This window comes from Chiloscyllium plagiosum, unplaced genomic scaffold, assembly GCF_037043375.1.
Source record: "Chiloscyllium plagiosum isolate Xiang-an unplaced genomic scaffold, Cpla_swu_hap1 HiC_scaffold_22, whole genome shotgun sequence".
Lineage (NCBI taxonomy): Eukaryota > Metazoa > Chordata > Chondrichthyes > Orectolobiformes > Hemiscylliidae > Chiloscyllium > Chiloscyllium plagiosum.
In genome coordinates, this window is record NW_028270160.1 from 24,494,496 (window position 1) to 24,512,568 (window position 18,073).

Below are 18,073 nucleotides of genomic sequence, written 5' to 3' on the forward strand. Positions count from 1 at the left end.
ATTTTTTAACTGCAGGGAATAGTCAGAATTTTAATTGCAATGTTCTTATTGATTTCTGAATAGGGGGTGATAATGTAATTCTTTTACTTCAATAACGAGGTAACGACCAGGTAAATGGCTCTGAATGGCGGGGGATGGGAATGTAAATTCCTTACAATTTACCTGTAAGGCAGAGACATCCCACCCTAGCCTCAGAACATCTAATTTCCTGCAGATCAGCAAAGCAAATTAATCCTTTAATATCGCAGGATGACGTGCAGACAAAACTCTGCTTGATCTGAAAGGATTGTTGGGGCCTTGCACAGATATGAGAGGGGAGGTGTAGGGGCAGGTGTTGCACCTCTTGTGGTTGCAGGGAAAGGTACCGGGTGTGGTGTGAGGTTGGTGGGGAGTGTAGAGTTGGCGAGACAGTCACAGAGTGACCGGTCTCTGCGGTCAGACAGGGGTGGGGAAAAAGTATCTTTTTGGTGATGGAGTCTGATAGTAGGTGGAAATGTCAAAGGTTGATGTGTTGGATTCGGAAGTTGGTGGGGTGGTAAGTGAGAACTAAGAGGACTCTATTATTATTGTCTTGGGAAGGAGATTGAGGGTAGGTGTGGGAGGTGGAGGAGATGTGGTTGAGGGCATCCTTAATTACAGAGGAGGGGAAACTAGTAGTTCTGTCCCAAATTGGGTGAGGCTGAAATGGAAACACGAGAGAAAAATGTGCAGTAATATATCCATAACCTACCTAATTTCCTTTTTCCCATCAACCTGGGTGGAACCTAACATATTAGTCTTTTACCTTTCTCATGATTTTTTGCAATGTGCATTGGAACTATGTGCTGGAAGGTGGTTGGATCAAAGTGGGCATTAGCTAACTGTTATAAATGGGAAGAGTGCTCAGTAGCTGCCTGCTCTCCCTCTGATCCTTCAACTACCAAAGACCTCTATCTTGTTCTCTTCTCCATCCCTCACTCTTTCTCTCTTGAACACCATCTAATCCTTCTGTGGATCATTGGGGAACTTCCTGTTATGACAGCCATCTGACCTAAAGCAAGTATGAATGACTCAGAAGAAAGTACAAAGCCCAGGCAAAGTGCTTTGACTCACCAAGGATAGAATAAATAAAATGTGTCATTCTAATCTTTATCAATGTTTGTTTTGTCCAATTTTAGACCCTATAGTGTTTATACTGTTATGTCATTCCACCATATCCCATCTTGAGACTGTACGGATCATATATGCCTGTGTGATTAACAACACCTAGTTAACCAGCCTTCCAGGCTGTATCTCATTGAGAAGTACTGGGCAAAACTTGCCTCATCTTGCCATCCGACTGAAAATGGACAGAACGTCCCATTGAAGAAGATTTGAGTTAGATTTAGATTTAGGTTTTATTGTGATCATAGCCAAAACTACTGGTTGGAAATGGATGTTCCATTGCTGAAGTTACCCTCCATTATCTCTCCCAATGACCATGCTTATGAATACTTCAGAAGTACAAAATGAATGTGAAGCAGATAGTATGTGAATCCAATTCATTCTGTAGATATTCATTGTGAGTGAATTGATAAGTTACAACAATGAAAAGTAAAATGGCTTTTATAAGCATATTTACACATTGGTTACTCTTCACTTCAATGTTTATTTTAAGCTGACAAAAAGTCAACCTACCAGGCAGCTGCTTGGATTCTATATTTCAGGGACATGACAGATCTATGATTCTGTGGAATATAATTGTTTCCACAATTGGATTAAAGCCACTCACATAGTAAGGGCAACACCTGCAATATACAGTGTGAATAGAACTGACAATGCTAGGAATTGTGAACGAACAAGCTTCAAGACTCCCTTGTCCTCAGTCATGTGACTGGTTAGTCCTGAAGTAGTTTATCGAGATTGTCAATGGGAGAGCAGCAGTGTTCATTCACAGCAAAGGCAAGTAGGGCAAAGGTGGGTTATCTGAGCTTGAATCAGTTAAATGTTAACTGTAAGCTTGCAAGATTTATTGTTGACTGAATCTCATTAGGTGCCTGTAATTAGTTGGCATGTGTAGTAAAACAAAAGCCTGTCGATGGTAGTCTCTATCTACCAGACGGAGCAGTGTGTTTTACAAGCTGCTCAATCAAGCTCCTCTAATGCATCTGTCTAGACTAAGAGCTGTCAAGGGTAATGTGCATTTCCATCACTTCGTGGAAAGGGTCTTCGATGGTTTGATTGTGTATCCACATTGTGATGTGGCTGATTTAGAAGGATAAACTGACTAAAGATTTCACATGTTATCTTTTTGTGCTTCCTTGTCTAAGCGCAGTGAAGACATTAAGTGAATATTTTTGAGCATACTGAATGGAAATTCCTCTTTGGTGCTGATTGCTGTGGATTAAAGTGGCCAGCATCAAATGCAGCGAGGAGAAAAAGCTGCAGGAAGGTTTCTCACAGCTCTGAGAATATGATACATTGTTAAGTGTGTGAACAAGCACAGCCACGCCTGATGCCAGCAAACTTTGCTTTAATGAGAGCTAACGCCTTAATAGTGTTATTACATTTTCTAAGTTTGAAGAATACAAGTGATGCAATCCGCTGAACTGTTTCCAAAGCAACCACCTTCGAGGTGGCTTAGGCATTTTGCTTCTGTATCAAGTATTTTAAAGCATTTATCATTTAATTATATGTTTGAACTTGATTAGTAATGATGGTATTCGTAATGCAGGAAAGGCCTTCATTTCAAACATCTCTTTCATAATGGACTTTAGTGGAAGTTTTACCACATCCAGAGGTAAAATTTCAGAAAGTTGTTTTGCTGATTCATACTGAAAGGTATTGCGATCTGATGGTTTACTAATGACAGACTGCAACTGCAGTTCAGTGCTCTGAACTTTTGTGCCTGTTTAATTTTTAGCACCTGATGCTATGAGTCCACCGTCTGCTGCACATTTCTCAACACAAAAATGCTGTGCTTTGAGAAATGGGTAACGTAAAATTGATTTGTGGGTAGTCATGGCCCAAGGGTTGTCGTGAAAGTGTGATGCTTTCGTCATCATACGAACATTAGAACATTAAAAAAAGGAGCAGGGCCAGGCTATTTAACCCTTCCAACCTCTCCAACATTCAATAAGATCAATTCTAGCTACCCGCATGTTTCTTACATCCCTGGATTCCTTCAGCATCTGGCTAACAGGACTGTCTAAAAAGGAAACAAACTAAGCATCAGGTTTTATTCCGAGAAAGCCAGAATTGAAGCATAGGGAGGTTAATCCTAAAGATGAAACAAACCTTGACCAGGCCATACCTTAAAAATATTTAGTCTTCAAAAAAGGGAGATTTAGAAGAATGATCCAAGACTTACACTGCTTTCAGTAAAGGATTGACAGACTCGTTCTCCTTTCTCTTGCAGAAAGAAGACAAGGGGTGACTAATAGACTTCTTTAAAATAATGAAGTATTCAGATAAGCAGATGCAGAGAGTTTCCTCTTGTGAGGAAAGGCATAACCAGATGTTATCAATATAAGATAGTCACTAAGATATCCAATACGGAATTCAGAAGAAACTTCTCCACCCAAAAAATGGTGAGAATATGGAACTTACCCCTACAAGGCGTAGTCAAAGTGAAATATTATCAATGGATTTAGAGGAAGCTAGACAAATGTATGAGGGATGGAGAAATTGGGAAAATGGGATAGAATCCTTACAGGAAGCAAGATGTGAGGATGGATATATAAATAATTGTGTAAGTTGGTGAGTTTATAGTGTATATCTGTGGCTAGCCTCTCACCAGAATCAGAAATGGAAATGTTGTTGATGAGAAGGGAGGAGTCAGATATGGCCCAGGTGAAAGTGAGAATAGGGTGGAAAGCGAAATTGATAAGTCTTTCCAATTCAGAAGGAGAGGGGGAAGCAGCACTGATGATGTTATTGATGTACAGAGAAAGTGTTGTGGAGAGGGACTTGAATAAAATTTGAATAAGGGATATCCCATGCATCGAGGAGAAAGTGAGGTCTGCAGATGCTGGAGATCAAAGTTGAAACTTTATTGCTGGAACAGCACAGCAGGTCAGGCAGCATCCAGGGAACAGGAGATTCGACGTTTCGGGCACAGGTCCTTCTTCAGGAATGAGCAGAGAGTGTTCAGCAGGAGAAGATAAAAGGTAGGGAGGAGGGACTTGGAGGAGGGGCGTTGGAAATGTGATAGGTGGAAAGAGGTCAAGGTGAGGGTGATAGGTCGGAGTAGGATGGAGGCGGAGAGGTCAAGAAGAAGACTGCAGGTCAGGAAGGAGGTGCCGGGCTGGAGGGATTCGGCTGAGACAAGGTGGGGGGAGGGGGGATGAAGAAACTGGTGAAGTCCAAGTTCATCCCCTGCGGTTGGCGGGTTCCCAGTCGGAAGATAAGACGCTCCTCCTCCGACCGTCGCGTTGTTGTGGTTTGGCGGTGGATGAGTCCAATGACCTGCATATCCTCGGTGGAGTGGGAGGGGGAGTTGAAATGCTGTGCTACAGGGTGGTTGGGTTGGTTCGTCCGGGTGGCCCAGAGGTGCTCTCTGAATCGCTCCGCAAGTAGGCGGCCTGTCTCCCCAATATAGAGGAGGCCACACCGGCTGCAGCGGATGCAGTAGATGATGTGGGTGGAGGTGCAGGTGAATCTGTGGCGGATATGGAAGTTTCCTTTGGGACCTTGGAGAGAAGTGAGGGGGGAGGTGTAGGCGCAAGTGTTGCACCTCCTGCGGTTGCAAGGGAAGGTGCCGGGAGTGGAGGTTGGGTCGGTGGGGGGTGTGGATCTGACAAGGGAGTCGCGGAGGGAGTGGTCTCTACGGAAAGCTGATAGGGGAGGGGAGGGAAATATATCCTTGGTGCTGGGGTCTGTTTGGAGGTGGCGGAAGTGACGGCGGATGATGCGCTGTACATGGAGATTGGTGGGGTGGTAGGTGAGGACCAATGGGGTTCTGTCCTGGTGGCGGTTGGAGGGGCGGGGCTCAAGGGCGGAGGAGCGGGAAGTGGAGGAGATGCGGTGGAGGGCACCGTCGACCACGTCGGGGGGGAAATTGCGGTCCTTGAAGAAGGAGGCCATCTGTGTTGTACGTATTTTGAACTGGTCCTCCTGGGAGCAGATGCGGCGGAGACGAAGGAATTGGGAGAATGGGATGGCGTTTTTACAGGGGGCAGGATGGGAGGAGGTGTAGTCCAGGTAGCTGTGGGAGTCGGTTGGTTTGTAGTAGATGTCCGTGTTGATTCGGTCGCCTGAGATAGAAACAGAAAGGTCTAGGAAGGGGAGGGAGGAGTCCGAGACTGTCCAGGTGAATTTGAGGTCGGGGTGGAAGGTGTTAGTGTCGTGGATGAACTGTTCAACCTCCTTGTGGGAGCACGAGGTAGCGCCGATACAGTCATCTATGTAGCGAAGGAAAAGATGGGGGGTGGGGCCAGTGTAGTTGCAGAAGATGGATTGTTCCACATACCCTACGAAGAGGCAGGCATAGCTGGGGCCCATGCGGGTGCCCATGGCTACTCCTTTTGTTTGGAGAAAGTGGGAGGATTGGAAAGAAAAGTTGGAAAGTGGGAGGATTGGAAAGAAAAGCATTTGCATCCCATAAAGAGATAAACATAAGTGGGGCCCATGTAGGTACATCAGGCTTATATTGCCTAGTGTTTATACAATGAGATGTAATCTCATTGAAACATAAAAATATTCATAAGGGTCTTGACTGAATGCATATTAGCTATGGCCACACCTTTGACCTGAAGAAAGTGAGAGGAGTTACGGGAGAATGTTGGTGCATTTGCTGTGTATATAAGTAGCCAGCCTATACCCAGAAACAGAGATGTTGAGGACGGGAAGGGAGGAGTCAGAGATGGACCAGGTGAAGGTGAGAGCAGGGTGGAAATTGGACGTGAAATTGATAAAGCATATGAGGGAGAAGAGAATCTTTGGAGGATTTAGATAAGGGAAGTTTTGGGGCATGGCTCTACTGGCATGTAACCACTAGTATGGACTGGTTGGGCTGAATGGCCATTTCTGAGATGTATATCCCATTTAATCCTAAATGATTATAAAAAATGTCAATTTACTGTTATGAACGTTTCTTCATCATTGTCTTAAATCATCTGCGCCTTAATCTGAGATTGTAACCCTGAGTTCTAGACAGAGAAATGGATTTGTTGTAAATAGCTGAAGCCTAAGGACTGACCCCTGTGGGACCTTCATTAGTTACATTCTGGCAGCTTGAAAATGACCTACTTATTCCCATCCCCTGATTTCTGTCTAGTAACCAATTCATAATCCGTGTTAATATATTTACCTCTAATCCCATGAATCCCAATGATATGTTTATAAGATCTTCTGGGAACCTCATTGAACATCCAATAGGGTCCCCTGAATGAACTGTGCAAAATACAACTTCAGAAAACTCTAACAGATTCACCATATGTAATTTCCCCTTCAGAAATCCATGTTGACTTTGTGATCCTATTACAGTTTACTAAGTGTTCCCTTGTGTTGTCAGTTCAGGATACAAGATTCTGTGTGCTCTCATTGCACAATATCTTCATGTATATTGGGCAGAGTGAAAGACAGAACAAATACACATTCTGATAACATGTTTCATAACCTTATGACATTCCAAGCTATTCTTAGCTAATTAAGTTCTCCTTAACTCTATTTGCCTAAGCTATCTCACGTCCCCTTTTTGCCCTCCTGATTTCCCTCTTAAATATACTTCTACTGCCTTTAAACTCTTCTAAGTGTTCACTTGATCTATCCTGTCTAAACCTGACATATGCTTCCTTTTTCTTTTCTTAACCAAATCCTCAATTTCTTTAGTCATCCGGCATTCCCTACATCTACCAGCCTTTCCTTTCACTGTAATAGGAAGATACTGTCTCAATACTCTCATTATCTCATTTCTGTAGGCTTCCCATTTTCCAGCCATCCCTATACCTGCGAACAATCAGCATTTGAAAGTTCTTACCTCATATCATCAAAAACGGCCTTTCTCCAATTTAGAACTTCAACTTTTAGATCTGGTCTATCTTTTTCCATCACTATTTTAAAACTAATAGAATTATGGTCACTGGCCCCAAAGCACTCCCTCACTGACATCTCAGTCACCTGCCCTCTCTTATTTCCTAGAAGTAAGTCAAGTTTTGCACCTTCTCTAATAGGTACATCCACATATTGAATCAGAAAATGTTCTTGTACAGTCTTAACAAATTCCTCTCCATCTAAACCCTTAACACTATGGCAGTCCCAGTCAATGTTTGGAAAGTTAAAATTCCCTACCATAACTATCCTATTATTCTTATAGATAACTGAGATCTCCCTACAAGTTTGTTTCTCAATTTCCCTCTGACTATTAGGGGGTCTATAATACAATCCCAATAAGGTGATCATCCCTTTCTTATTTTTCAGTTCTACCCAAATAACATTCCCAAATATATTTCTGGGAATATACTCCCTCAGCACAGCTGTAATGCTATCGCTTATCAAAAATGCCACTCCCCTCTTCTCTTTCTATGCCTCCCTTTCTATCCTTCCTGTAGCATTTGTATCGTGGAACATTAAGCTGCCAGTTCTGTCCATCCCTGAGCCATGTTTCTGAAATTGCTATGATATCCCAGTCCCATGTTCCTAATCATGTCCTGAGTTCATCTGCCTTACCTGTTAGGCCTCTTGCATTGAAATAAATGCAGTTTAATTTATCATTCCTACCTTGTTCTCTGCCTTGTCCCTGTCTGCCCTGACTGTTTGACTCACTTCTTTTCTCAACTGTAGCAGTCTCAGATCCATCTCTTTCCTCACTATTTCCCTGGGTCCCACCCACCCCCACTTTACTAGTTTAAATCCTCCTGAGCAGCTCGAGCAAATCTCCCTGCCAGTATATTAGTCCTCTTCCAATTCAGGTGCAATCCATCCTTCTTTACAGGTCACTTCTACCCCAGAATAAATTCCAATGATCCAAAAATGTGAATTCTTGTCCCATACATCAGCTTCTCAGCCATGTATTCATCTGCTCTATCCTCCTATTTTTACCTTCACTAGCTCGTAGCACTGGGAGTAATCCAGATATTACTACTCTCCAGGACCTCCTTTTTAAATTTCTGCCTAACTCTCTATATTCTCCCTTCAGAATCTCATCCTTTTCCCTTCGTTAGTTCCAATGTGTATAATGACGACCTGCTGTCCCCTCTTCCCCCTTGAGAACATTCTGTATCTTGTCTGAGATGTCCTTGATCCTGGCACCAGGGAATCAACACACCATTCTAACTTTTTGCTGCTGGCCACAGAAATGTCTGTCTGTGCCTCAGACTAGAGTCCCCTAACATAATCGATCTCTTGGAACTCGACGTACCTTTTATTGCATTAGAGCCAGTCTCATTACCAGAAACTCGGCTGTTCATGGTACCATCCCACTGAGAATCCATCACCCCTACATTTTCCAAAACAGCATACTTATTTGAGATGGGGATAGCCACAGAAGACTCCTGCCTACCCCTTTTACCTTTCCTAGAGTTAACCCATCTCTGTCACTGTATCTGCGATTTTTTTCCTTCCGAGAACTGCCTTCCATCACACCCCCTTTCTCTTGTAAATTCCCCATTGCCTCTAACTGTCACCCCAACCGATCAATTCGATCTGATAGGACTGCCAACCAACAGCATTTATTGCAGATATAATTCTTAGTAACACGTAAACACTCCCTCAACTCCCACAGCCAACAAGATACAATTAGTAAGTTTGCAGATGACACCAAAATTGGAGGTGTAGTGGACAGCGAAGAAGGTTACCTCAGATTACAACAGGGTCTTGATCAGATCCACCAATGGGCTGAGGAGTGGCAGATGGAGTTTAATTTAGATAAATGCGGTGTGCTGCATTTTGGGAAAGCAAATTTGAGCAGGAGTTGCACACTTAGTGGTATGATCTTAGGGAGTGTTGCTGCGAGGTCATGTTGCGGCTGTACAAGACGTTAGTTCGGCCACTTTTGGAATATTGCATGCAATTCTGGTCTCCTTCCTATCAGAAGAATGTTGTGAAACTTAAAAGTGTTCAGAAAAGATTTACAAGGATTTTGCCAGAGTTGGAGGATTTGAGCTATAGAGAGGCTGAACAGGCTGGGGCTGCTTTCCCTGGAGCATCGGAGGCTGAGGGGTGACCTTATAGAGGTTTATAAAATCATGAGGGGCATGGATAGTGTAATTAGACAAGGTTTTTTCCTTGGGATAGGGAAGTTCAGAACTATAGGGCATAGGTTTAGGGTGAGAGGAGAAATATATAAAAGCGACTTAAGGGGCAACTGTTTCACGCAGTGGGTGGTGCATGTGTGGAACGTGCTGCCAGAGAAAACTCATACAATTACAACATTTAAAAGGCATCTGGATGGATATATGAATAGGAAGGATTTGGAGGGATATGGGCCGGGTGCTGGCAGGTGGAACTAGATTGGGTTGGGATATCTGTTGGCATGGACAAGTTGGACTGAAGGGTCTGTTTCCATGCTGTACATCTCTATGACTCTACGACTCTTAAGTTCTGTTAAAGTGTCATTGCTGTTGTAATGAAGGAAACAAGAAACTGGTGTTTCCTAAATATATTACAACCTGAGGTTAACAGGGCATTGATGGGCCTGTTGAAGCTCGCTTTCATGGTTTTGACACATTTCAATCCCTCGCTGTACTGTAACACAATCCTTTGTATCTTGTAGTTAATTTTCAGTCAGGTTTCTATTGTATCCATTCTGCAAGTCCTTTCAACAACCTGTCTTGAATGCAGGAGAATGACGTATCTGTCTCAGGTAAATAATGTGAATAGACACTGTTCCAAAGGAGGAAACATGGGTCAGATGATCAAAACCTTAGCTAATAAAGTAGATTTTAAGGAATGAGAAAGAGAGGAAAACTGTGGGGGTTAAGGAAAGATATTTGTAAAATGTAGACAGACCTTTGTCAGTATGTGATAGAGAGAACTGTGGAAAAAAACATAAGTCAACTCTATTATTACCAACAGTAGGTGCATTAGATGGGACCAATAATTTGAAGGCAGTACAAAGAAAGCACCTTCAGTCTTTTGAGGCAGTGACTGAATCTATCGTATTGTGCTAAAAATCAACTCATGACTGCAAGTGCTTCTATAGTCAAAAATGTAAGATATATTCATGGGTTGAAAGAGTGTAAAAATAGTAATTTACTACTAATACTTTGGTAAATGTGTTTCTGTTGTTTCTGAAAGTATTTCAATTGCTGTTGCATTGTTGTTAATAACCCCTTCCCCACCCCAGACAAGGCCAGAAATTTAAACACAGGTGGAATGGGAGTGAAAAGACAGCAGCTGCTTGATACGTCTCTCTTCCCTCCCTGAAGACCTGCTCAGTTTGCAGTTAGCAAATATCTGTAGCTCATGACATGATTGCTTCACTGCCACATCTCTTCATCCAATTTATCCATCGGGGTTTGCTTTGGCTCGGTGCCACGTTGCTTACTCCAGTACATCTGGCAGAGCTTCACTCAACAGAGCAGGCAATTTCTTTCATTGTCAGGTGTCTCTCTCTTCAACTGAAGGTACAGTACTCTGATTCTGTGGCTCTGCACAGAACTCCATCTTCATGGACAGTGGGTATTTGCAAAAACATTGCAGCCAAATACAGTCCTGAACCAACCAGGCAAGCACACATGAGTAAGCATGAGCAGACATTATTGGATAGAGAGCAACAGCAAGGAGCCTGGCTTAACTTTCTTCTCCAGCCAAGACAATAATATCCAATGCAGTAGCTCAATTATTAGTTGGGATAAGGCAACTTAACACAGACCAAAGATTGAACCAGGAACCTGCCCAGTATAGATAACACAGTGCCACCATCAAGGTATGTATTCTCAAGGGCCAAATACTAAGATGTTGAAATAAAAATGGAAAATACCTGAAACCCACAGTAGGTCTGACACATCTGTGGGGAGAGAATGAGAGATGTGAATATTTAATGGACTAGATTTTCCCAAGCACTTCAGGATACCAATGCTGCATTCATATAGGAGGATTCTGAAAGTACCCTTGGCACCAGTGACACCAGCTGAGCAATTCTCCATATAATGTAATTGTCCACTTCTAGGATCACTGATTTACTAAGTACAGGGTATGGACTCCCAGTCAGAGGGCTGCCCATCTCTGTGTACTAGGCAGGCTCAATTCTCAGCCAACTCCTGAGAATGATCCCCCAAAGTGGGAATGCCTAAGGGTACCATCCTGCTTTTTGACCTCCCTGTTTTCCTAGAGCCCCACCTTCAAGCCTGCATAGGGCTGGAAAAATCTCATCTAGTGTTTCAGGTCATTGACTTGTTATTAGAACCATATTTACATTCTGGATCAAAAAGCTTCAGTATTTGTTAACTTTTAAAATGATACTCATTAAACTCCTATTTAGTTCTACATGTACCATCTTGCCCCTGAAAATTGTTTTGGTTTAATCTACATCCTCAAATCATCTGGCATGTCCTGTATTGCTCATTATGTCTGCACTAAACAATCAAAAAGATATTTCATTTGTTACTGTGGCTGATTGCAGCTTGGCTTATGTCTGAAAATTACTCGTCATCTCACGATTTCTCGGGCAACAAGCCCTGTCAGGAGTCACACTGAGAATTCAGTTGTAAGCATATTGTCATTCATATTTACATGAAGCTGAGACTTGGAAGAATTCCAAGAGATTGTAGTTGCAAGTATGCTTTTTTTAGTTGCAAGTATGCTGCCTGTTTGAATTCTCCAAATTAGTGGAACAGTCAGAGTATTGCATCACTGGCTGCTTGCTATTTGCAATATGGTTTCAGTTACAGAATGGTGGTAAAATCTAGGAGAAGCAAATTCATTCATCCTTGGATAGCTAGTTCATTTGAATCAAAATGCGAGATTTCACACTATAACATTTCCAAGTATGGAACCTTGTTTTGTCCAGTACAGTTGTATGCCTTATCATTTGCTGTTTCTCAAACGTGATTGTTGACAAGCATTTTTTTGGTTCTAGGCAGGTGACAAACATTATCATCCGAGTTGTGCACGATGCAGCAAATGCAACCAGATGTTTACAGAAGGGGAAGAAATGTACCTGCAAGGTAAGATGTTACTCTTTTCAAAAATGTAAGTATGTTTGGTCCAATCAAGATAAGAAATAGCATTGCTGGGAGTTTAAATACTAACCTGCTTCGGTCACCCAGTGTCAACACTGAACACTTGCAAACCAAATATGTCATGATCAGTTGCAAATTAAGGCTCACTTTGCGCCACCCTGAGACTGTACCTTAGCAGACTTCACTACCCTTTCTGTTTCAATGCTATTCTTGTTTTGCTTCACATCCAGGCTTCCTAAAATGTAACATTGTTTTATGGCATTAACTTACCGCAAGCAGGATCAGTACCTTTAATAGCAGTTCACAAGAAAGCGGAGATTTTCAAATCTTCAACTCTAGATGTATTTGAATGGAGGTTCTGCCCAGGATTAGCCAACTTTTCAGATGTGAGAACTTTTCATATGCATAATCACAGGCTAATTGATGCGGGGGTTGGATAACAAGGAAAATAGATATTACTCCACATTTCTCATTTATCTATGAGAAAGGAACATAGCAGTAAGACGAGATCCATTCAGCAAGGCAGGCGATGGGCTTGTGTAAGTGTTACTGGACTATTAGTCCAAAGACTCAACTAATGTTCTAGGGATCCAGGTTCGAATGTTACCATGGTGGATGGTGAAATTTGAATTCACTGAAAATCTTTATTAAGAGTCTAATGACAACAATTGTTGGAAAACCCATCTGGTTCACTAATGTCCTTTGTAGAAGGAAACTTCCGTTCTTACCTGGTCTGGCCTACATGTGGATTCCAGGCCCACAGCATTGTGGTCGAATTTTAATAGCACTCTGGGCAATTGAAGATGGGTAATAAATCCTGGTCTAGCCAGTGACACCCTCATCCTGTGAATGAAACAAAAAACCATCAATTCTGTGCCACCATTCAATTAGATCATTGCTGATCATCTCTCAATGCCACATTAAGTGACGGGGGGTAGTTGCTAGAAATGTATCAATTAGTAGAATCAGTAATGAGATATAGGATTAACTGTTACTTCAAAAGACACAGATTTATGAGGGATAGTTAGCATGGGTTTATTAAAGAAGGTTCTTGTCTTATTAATTTCATTGATTTTCTTGAGGAAGTAACAAGGAAGATTAATGAGGGTAGTGAAGTCGATATTGCCTGCAATAAATCCTCATTATCTGTGGGGTTGAAGGCACAATCCTCCCATGGATAACAAAAAACTCAGATGTCTACAGTATAAATTTCCTATCTACCATAAAGGACCATCTGATCAAACTGGATGCGGCAATGGGAGAGAAAAAAGGGATCTAGGGTCGATGGCAGTGAATCTGCAAATAACAAGGAGTAGGTGTACATGGATTTTAGTGAAGTATTTTGCACAATCTTATGGGTCAGAAAAATTAAAGCCCATGGGATACAGGGGAACGTGGCGAGTTGAATTCAAAATTGGCTCAGTGACAGGACAAAAGCATAATGGCCGATGTTGATTTTGCAAATGGAATCTCTTTCATTTGGTGTTACACAAGATTTGATGTTGGATCCCTTGCTATTTATGGCACATGTTAATGATTTCCTCTTAAGTGTGGGAGTCATATTTGGGGGATTTTCAAATAACACAAAAATTGGTAGTGAAGAGGGTGGATGTTCACTGTCGCATGATATCAGTGGCTTGGATGAGAATGTGTAAAAGTGATAAATAGAATACTACCCAGACAACTTCAATGTTTTGTATTTAGGGAGAGCAAACAAAAAAAAGGGGTTATACAATAAAATGGGAAAATATTGTGAGCAACAGAGAAAATTTAAAGCCGTTGTGGTGCATGTCTATACATCGGTGAAATAGCAAATAGATAAGGTAGTAAACATGACACATGAAACGCTTTCCTTCATTGGACAAAATGCAACAAATGAAAACAAGGCTGCAATGCTAGAATTGTATTAGAACTGAGGAAGGGTCACATGACCCAAAAGGTTAACTCTGATTTCTCTCTACAGATGCTGGCGGACCTGCTGAGCTTTTCCAACAATTTCTACTTTGGAAGCTGAGGGATATTTTATTTGAGGTATACAAAATAATGAAAGGTTTGGATAGTAGCCATGGATTTTCCCTAACAGGGAGATCAGTTACCTGGGGACATGGATTTAGGTCCCCTACCAAAAAAGAGAAAATGCTGGAAAATCTCAGCAAGTCTGGCAGCATCTGTAAGGAGAGAAAAGACCTGACGTTTTGAGTCTAACTGACCCTTTGTCAAAGCTCAATATATAGATTTACATAGATTTAGGTGATTAGTAGAAAGATTACAGAGAGAGGGAACATTAGAAAATATCTTTCCTAATGGGGCAGCATGGTGTCTCAGTGGTTGGCACTGCAGCCTCACAACACCAGGGACCCAGATTCGATGCCCGCCTAGGGCGACTGTCTGTGTGGAGTTTGCATATTCTCCCCGCGTTTATGTGGGTTTCCTCCGGGTGCTCCGGTTTCCTCTCACAATCCAAAGATGTCCAGGTCAGGTGAGTTGGCCATGCTAAATTGTCCATACTGTTAGGTGCATTAGTAAATAAATGGGTCTGGGTGGGTTATTCTTTGTAGGGTCGGTGTGGACTTGTTGAGCCAAAGGGCCTGTTTGTACACTGTAGGTAATCCAATCATATTTTCAATCTCAGGGTGATGGGTGTCACTGCCCAATTTGGTGGTTGAGGTTGTGATGATACTCTGGCATTTTGTCCTTTTTTTTTATGAGAAGTGGTTGTGACAGATGCTGAGCGATCTATTCCAGGCCAATAAAGTAAATAACTTGTGAGGCCTTGGGCCTTTTTCTAAGTTGGATAATAGAAGCAGCATGAATGGGTGGGGTCAAGCTCCCACAGAACTAGGGTTTTAGTTTTAGCTTTTCGTAGTTGCTGGGGTCTCAAAGCCAGATGTGGAAGCTGATATACATCACTCTCTGCTACAGCAAAACACTTGTGTCTCTCTCGCACTCCCTTTCTCTTTCTCTCTCTCTCTCTCACTCTCTCTCTCTGTCTGAGTTTTCTCTTGATATTCATTCCTCCTGGACTGGAGAATTGCATGTGAGACAATCTATTTCACTGAAATTGCCTTTGCCAAGGCTGTGTTTATGGGATGTTACTATATTGGAGCAGTTGCTGTTTAGTAATTAATTAATCTATTATTCTGTTAAACTTTCTAATAGAGTTAAGTTATTCCAATTTCTCTTTCTTTTGTTTGTATTTTAACTATAGTAAAGGAATTGTGTTTTGCTTCAGCCCTGATAGTTTGACAAAATGAATTGCATCCAGAATGCAACATCTTATACTTGCCTTTAAAAATAAGAAATAGTTGCAGTCCAGGCTATCTTCTTAATATATTTTAAGGGGGTTTGGTTTGATCAACATCAAGGTGGAAACTCTGAGCTCATTTAAAGCAATACATTCTAGCACCTGAACCACAGTAACTTGCAAGGCTACGGATGTAGCGCTAATAAGTGTGATTAAGAAGGACTGTTCTATTCTGTTCATTCAGACATGATGGGTTGAATGGTCTCTCACTGCAGTGTAACTTTTCTATGATTCTTTCTGATCAGCCTCTCTTGCAGACCCTCTTACAAGTATAAACCTCCTTTCATATGGGGATTAAAGATGTTCACAATGCTCCAAGTGAGTCTTCACCAAGGCTCATTTTTACTTCTGTAAAGGACATCTTTACTTCTGTACTGAAACCTCATTGAGATGGAGACCAATATACCATTTGTCTTCCTAATCGCTTGCTGCACCTCTTTGCCAACCTGGTGAACAAGAAACATCCATGTACCTTTGGACAAGAGCACTTCCCAACCCCTCATCATTAAAGAAAAATTCTGCTTTTCAGTTTTTTTCAATAGAAGTGAATAATTTCATACATTTTTACATTAAATTTCATCTGTTACGTTCTAGCCCATTCACTTAACCAAGTACTCTTGAATCCCCATTTGCACCTTCCTCATCAATTGTATTTCCATCCAATTTGGAGTCTTCAGCAAATGTGAAAACATTTTCAATGGTCCCCTCATCAAAATGATACATATGAATTGTAATATTTGTGGACTGAGCACTGACCCTTGTGGTACCACACTAATTACAGCCTACATCCTGAGAATGATATATTTATTACAACTCTTGACTTTCTGTCTGTTAACTAATCTTATTCAAACTAGCGTATTAACCTCAATCTCATGTGCCCTAATTTTATTTGCTAACCCCCTATGTAGGATCTTAAGAAAAACCTTCTGAAAATCCAAGTGCATCACATACACTAGCTCTTCTTAATCAACACTGCAGCTAATATCCTCAAAGAGCTCCAACAGTGTTGTCAAACATGATTTCCCTGTCAGAACTCAATGTTGATTCTACCCAGTTTTACCATTCTTTCCTCAATGATCACATCCTTTATAAGAGATTCTAACATGTCACTACTATTGACACACAATAGTTCTGTAGTTCTTTACTTTCCCTCTTCCTCCCTTTTTAAATAGTGATATTTATATCGCGATCTTGCACTCAACAGGAATCTTACTAGAATCTACAGAATTATGAAAGATAACCACCAATAAATTCATTATCTCTTTAGTATTTCCTTTCACACTGTGGGATGAAATTCATCAGGCTCAGAGGATTCCTCAACCTTGTCTAGTTCACTTTTCAAGTATTGTGGGTTTACTAATACCAGTTAATTTTAGTGCAACAGTTTCACAAACTCTGTAGTTGTGACCTCTGTAGGTCATCTTGTAGTTTAGAGAGATTTTTTATGGCTTCTACTCTGAATGCAAATGCAACATAATTGTTTAGTTTCTTCATCAATTTCCCGTTCACTATAAATTCTCCTGTACCCAGCTGTAATAGGTTCACATTTCTCCTACCTAATCTTTTCCTTCTCACATAACTAAAGAAGCAATTTGTAATCGGCCTTTATGTTCCATGATAGTTGATATTCCTGTCTAATACAATTTCTTAATCCTCCTTATTGGGTTCTAAATTGCTCCCAATCCTCCAGCTGACCACTTCTTCTGGCATCTTTATGAGCCACTTCTTTGGTTCGAATGCAATATTTAATTTATTTCTTTAGCCACTGTTGATTTACATTTTTCTTTGGGTATTTCTGTCTCAGAAGAATAGATGTTTGTTGTAGACTGTGTAGTGTTTCTTTAAATACTAGCTATTGTCTGTCTAACTTCAAATCTTTTAGTGCATTTTTGCAAACCACCTTATCTTCTCAAATTTTCATAATTTCCTTTCATTAAACGTAATTTCTGAATGAATTATATGACATTAAAACTTCGAAAATCTATCTTATGATGTTAACCAACACATTTACAGCAAGTCTATTAATTAATCTTTTCTAATTACGTAACAATAAATCCAAAATGTCCGTAAAACTAATGACATAGGAAGGGAAAAGGATGAGATTCTGAAGGGAGAATGGAGAAAGTTAGGCAAGAATTTAAAAAGGAGGTCCTCAGGAGTAGTAATATCTGGATTACTCCCAGTGCTACGAGTGACTGAGGGTAGAAATAAAAGGATTGAGCAGATGAATGTGTGACTGAGGAGCTGGTGCAAGGGAGAACAATTTTTGGATTGTTGGAATCTCTTCTGGGGTAGAAGAAACTTGTACAAGAAGGACGGATTGCACCTGAATTGGAAGGGGAGTAATATGCTGGCAGGGAGATTTGCTGGAGCTGCTCAGGAAAATTTAAACTAGTAAAGTGCGAGTGGGTGGGACCCGGGGAAATAGTGAGGAAAGAGATCAATTGGAGAATGATACAGTTGGGAAAAGGAGCAAGTCAAACAGTCAGGGCAGGCAGGGACAAAGCAGAGAACAACGTAGGACTGATAAATTAAACTGCTTTTGTTTCAATGCAAGGGGCCTAACAGGGAAGGCAGATGAACTCAGGGCATGGCTAGGAACATGTGACTGGGATATCATAGCAATTACAGAGATGTGGCTCATGGATAGACAGGACTGGCATTTTAATGTTCTAGGATACAGGAAGGA

At 41.4% G+C, this 18,073-nt stretch overlaps 1 protein-coding gene across 14 annotated transcripts in view; it reads left to right on the forward strand.

Annotated features, from left to right (window-relative positions):
* ablim1b (actin binding LIM protein 1b) overlaps positions 1-18,073 on the forward strand; it is a 422,940-nt gene that overhangs the window by 326,522 nt on the left and 78,345 nt on the right. For all 14 annotated transcript variants that reach the window (XM_087998851.1, XM_087998859.1, XM_087998857.1 and 11 more), the window contains exon 7: positions 11,978-12,065. In XM_087998851.1, the coding sequence (XP_087854977.1) occupies positions 11,978-12,065 (88 nt within the window). The remainder of the gene's footprint in view (positions 1-11,977; positions 12,066-18,073) is intronic.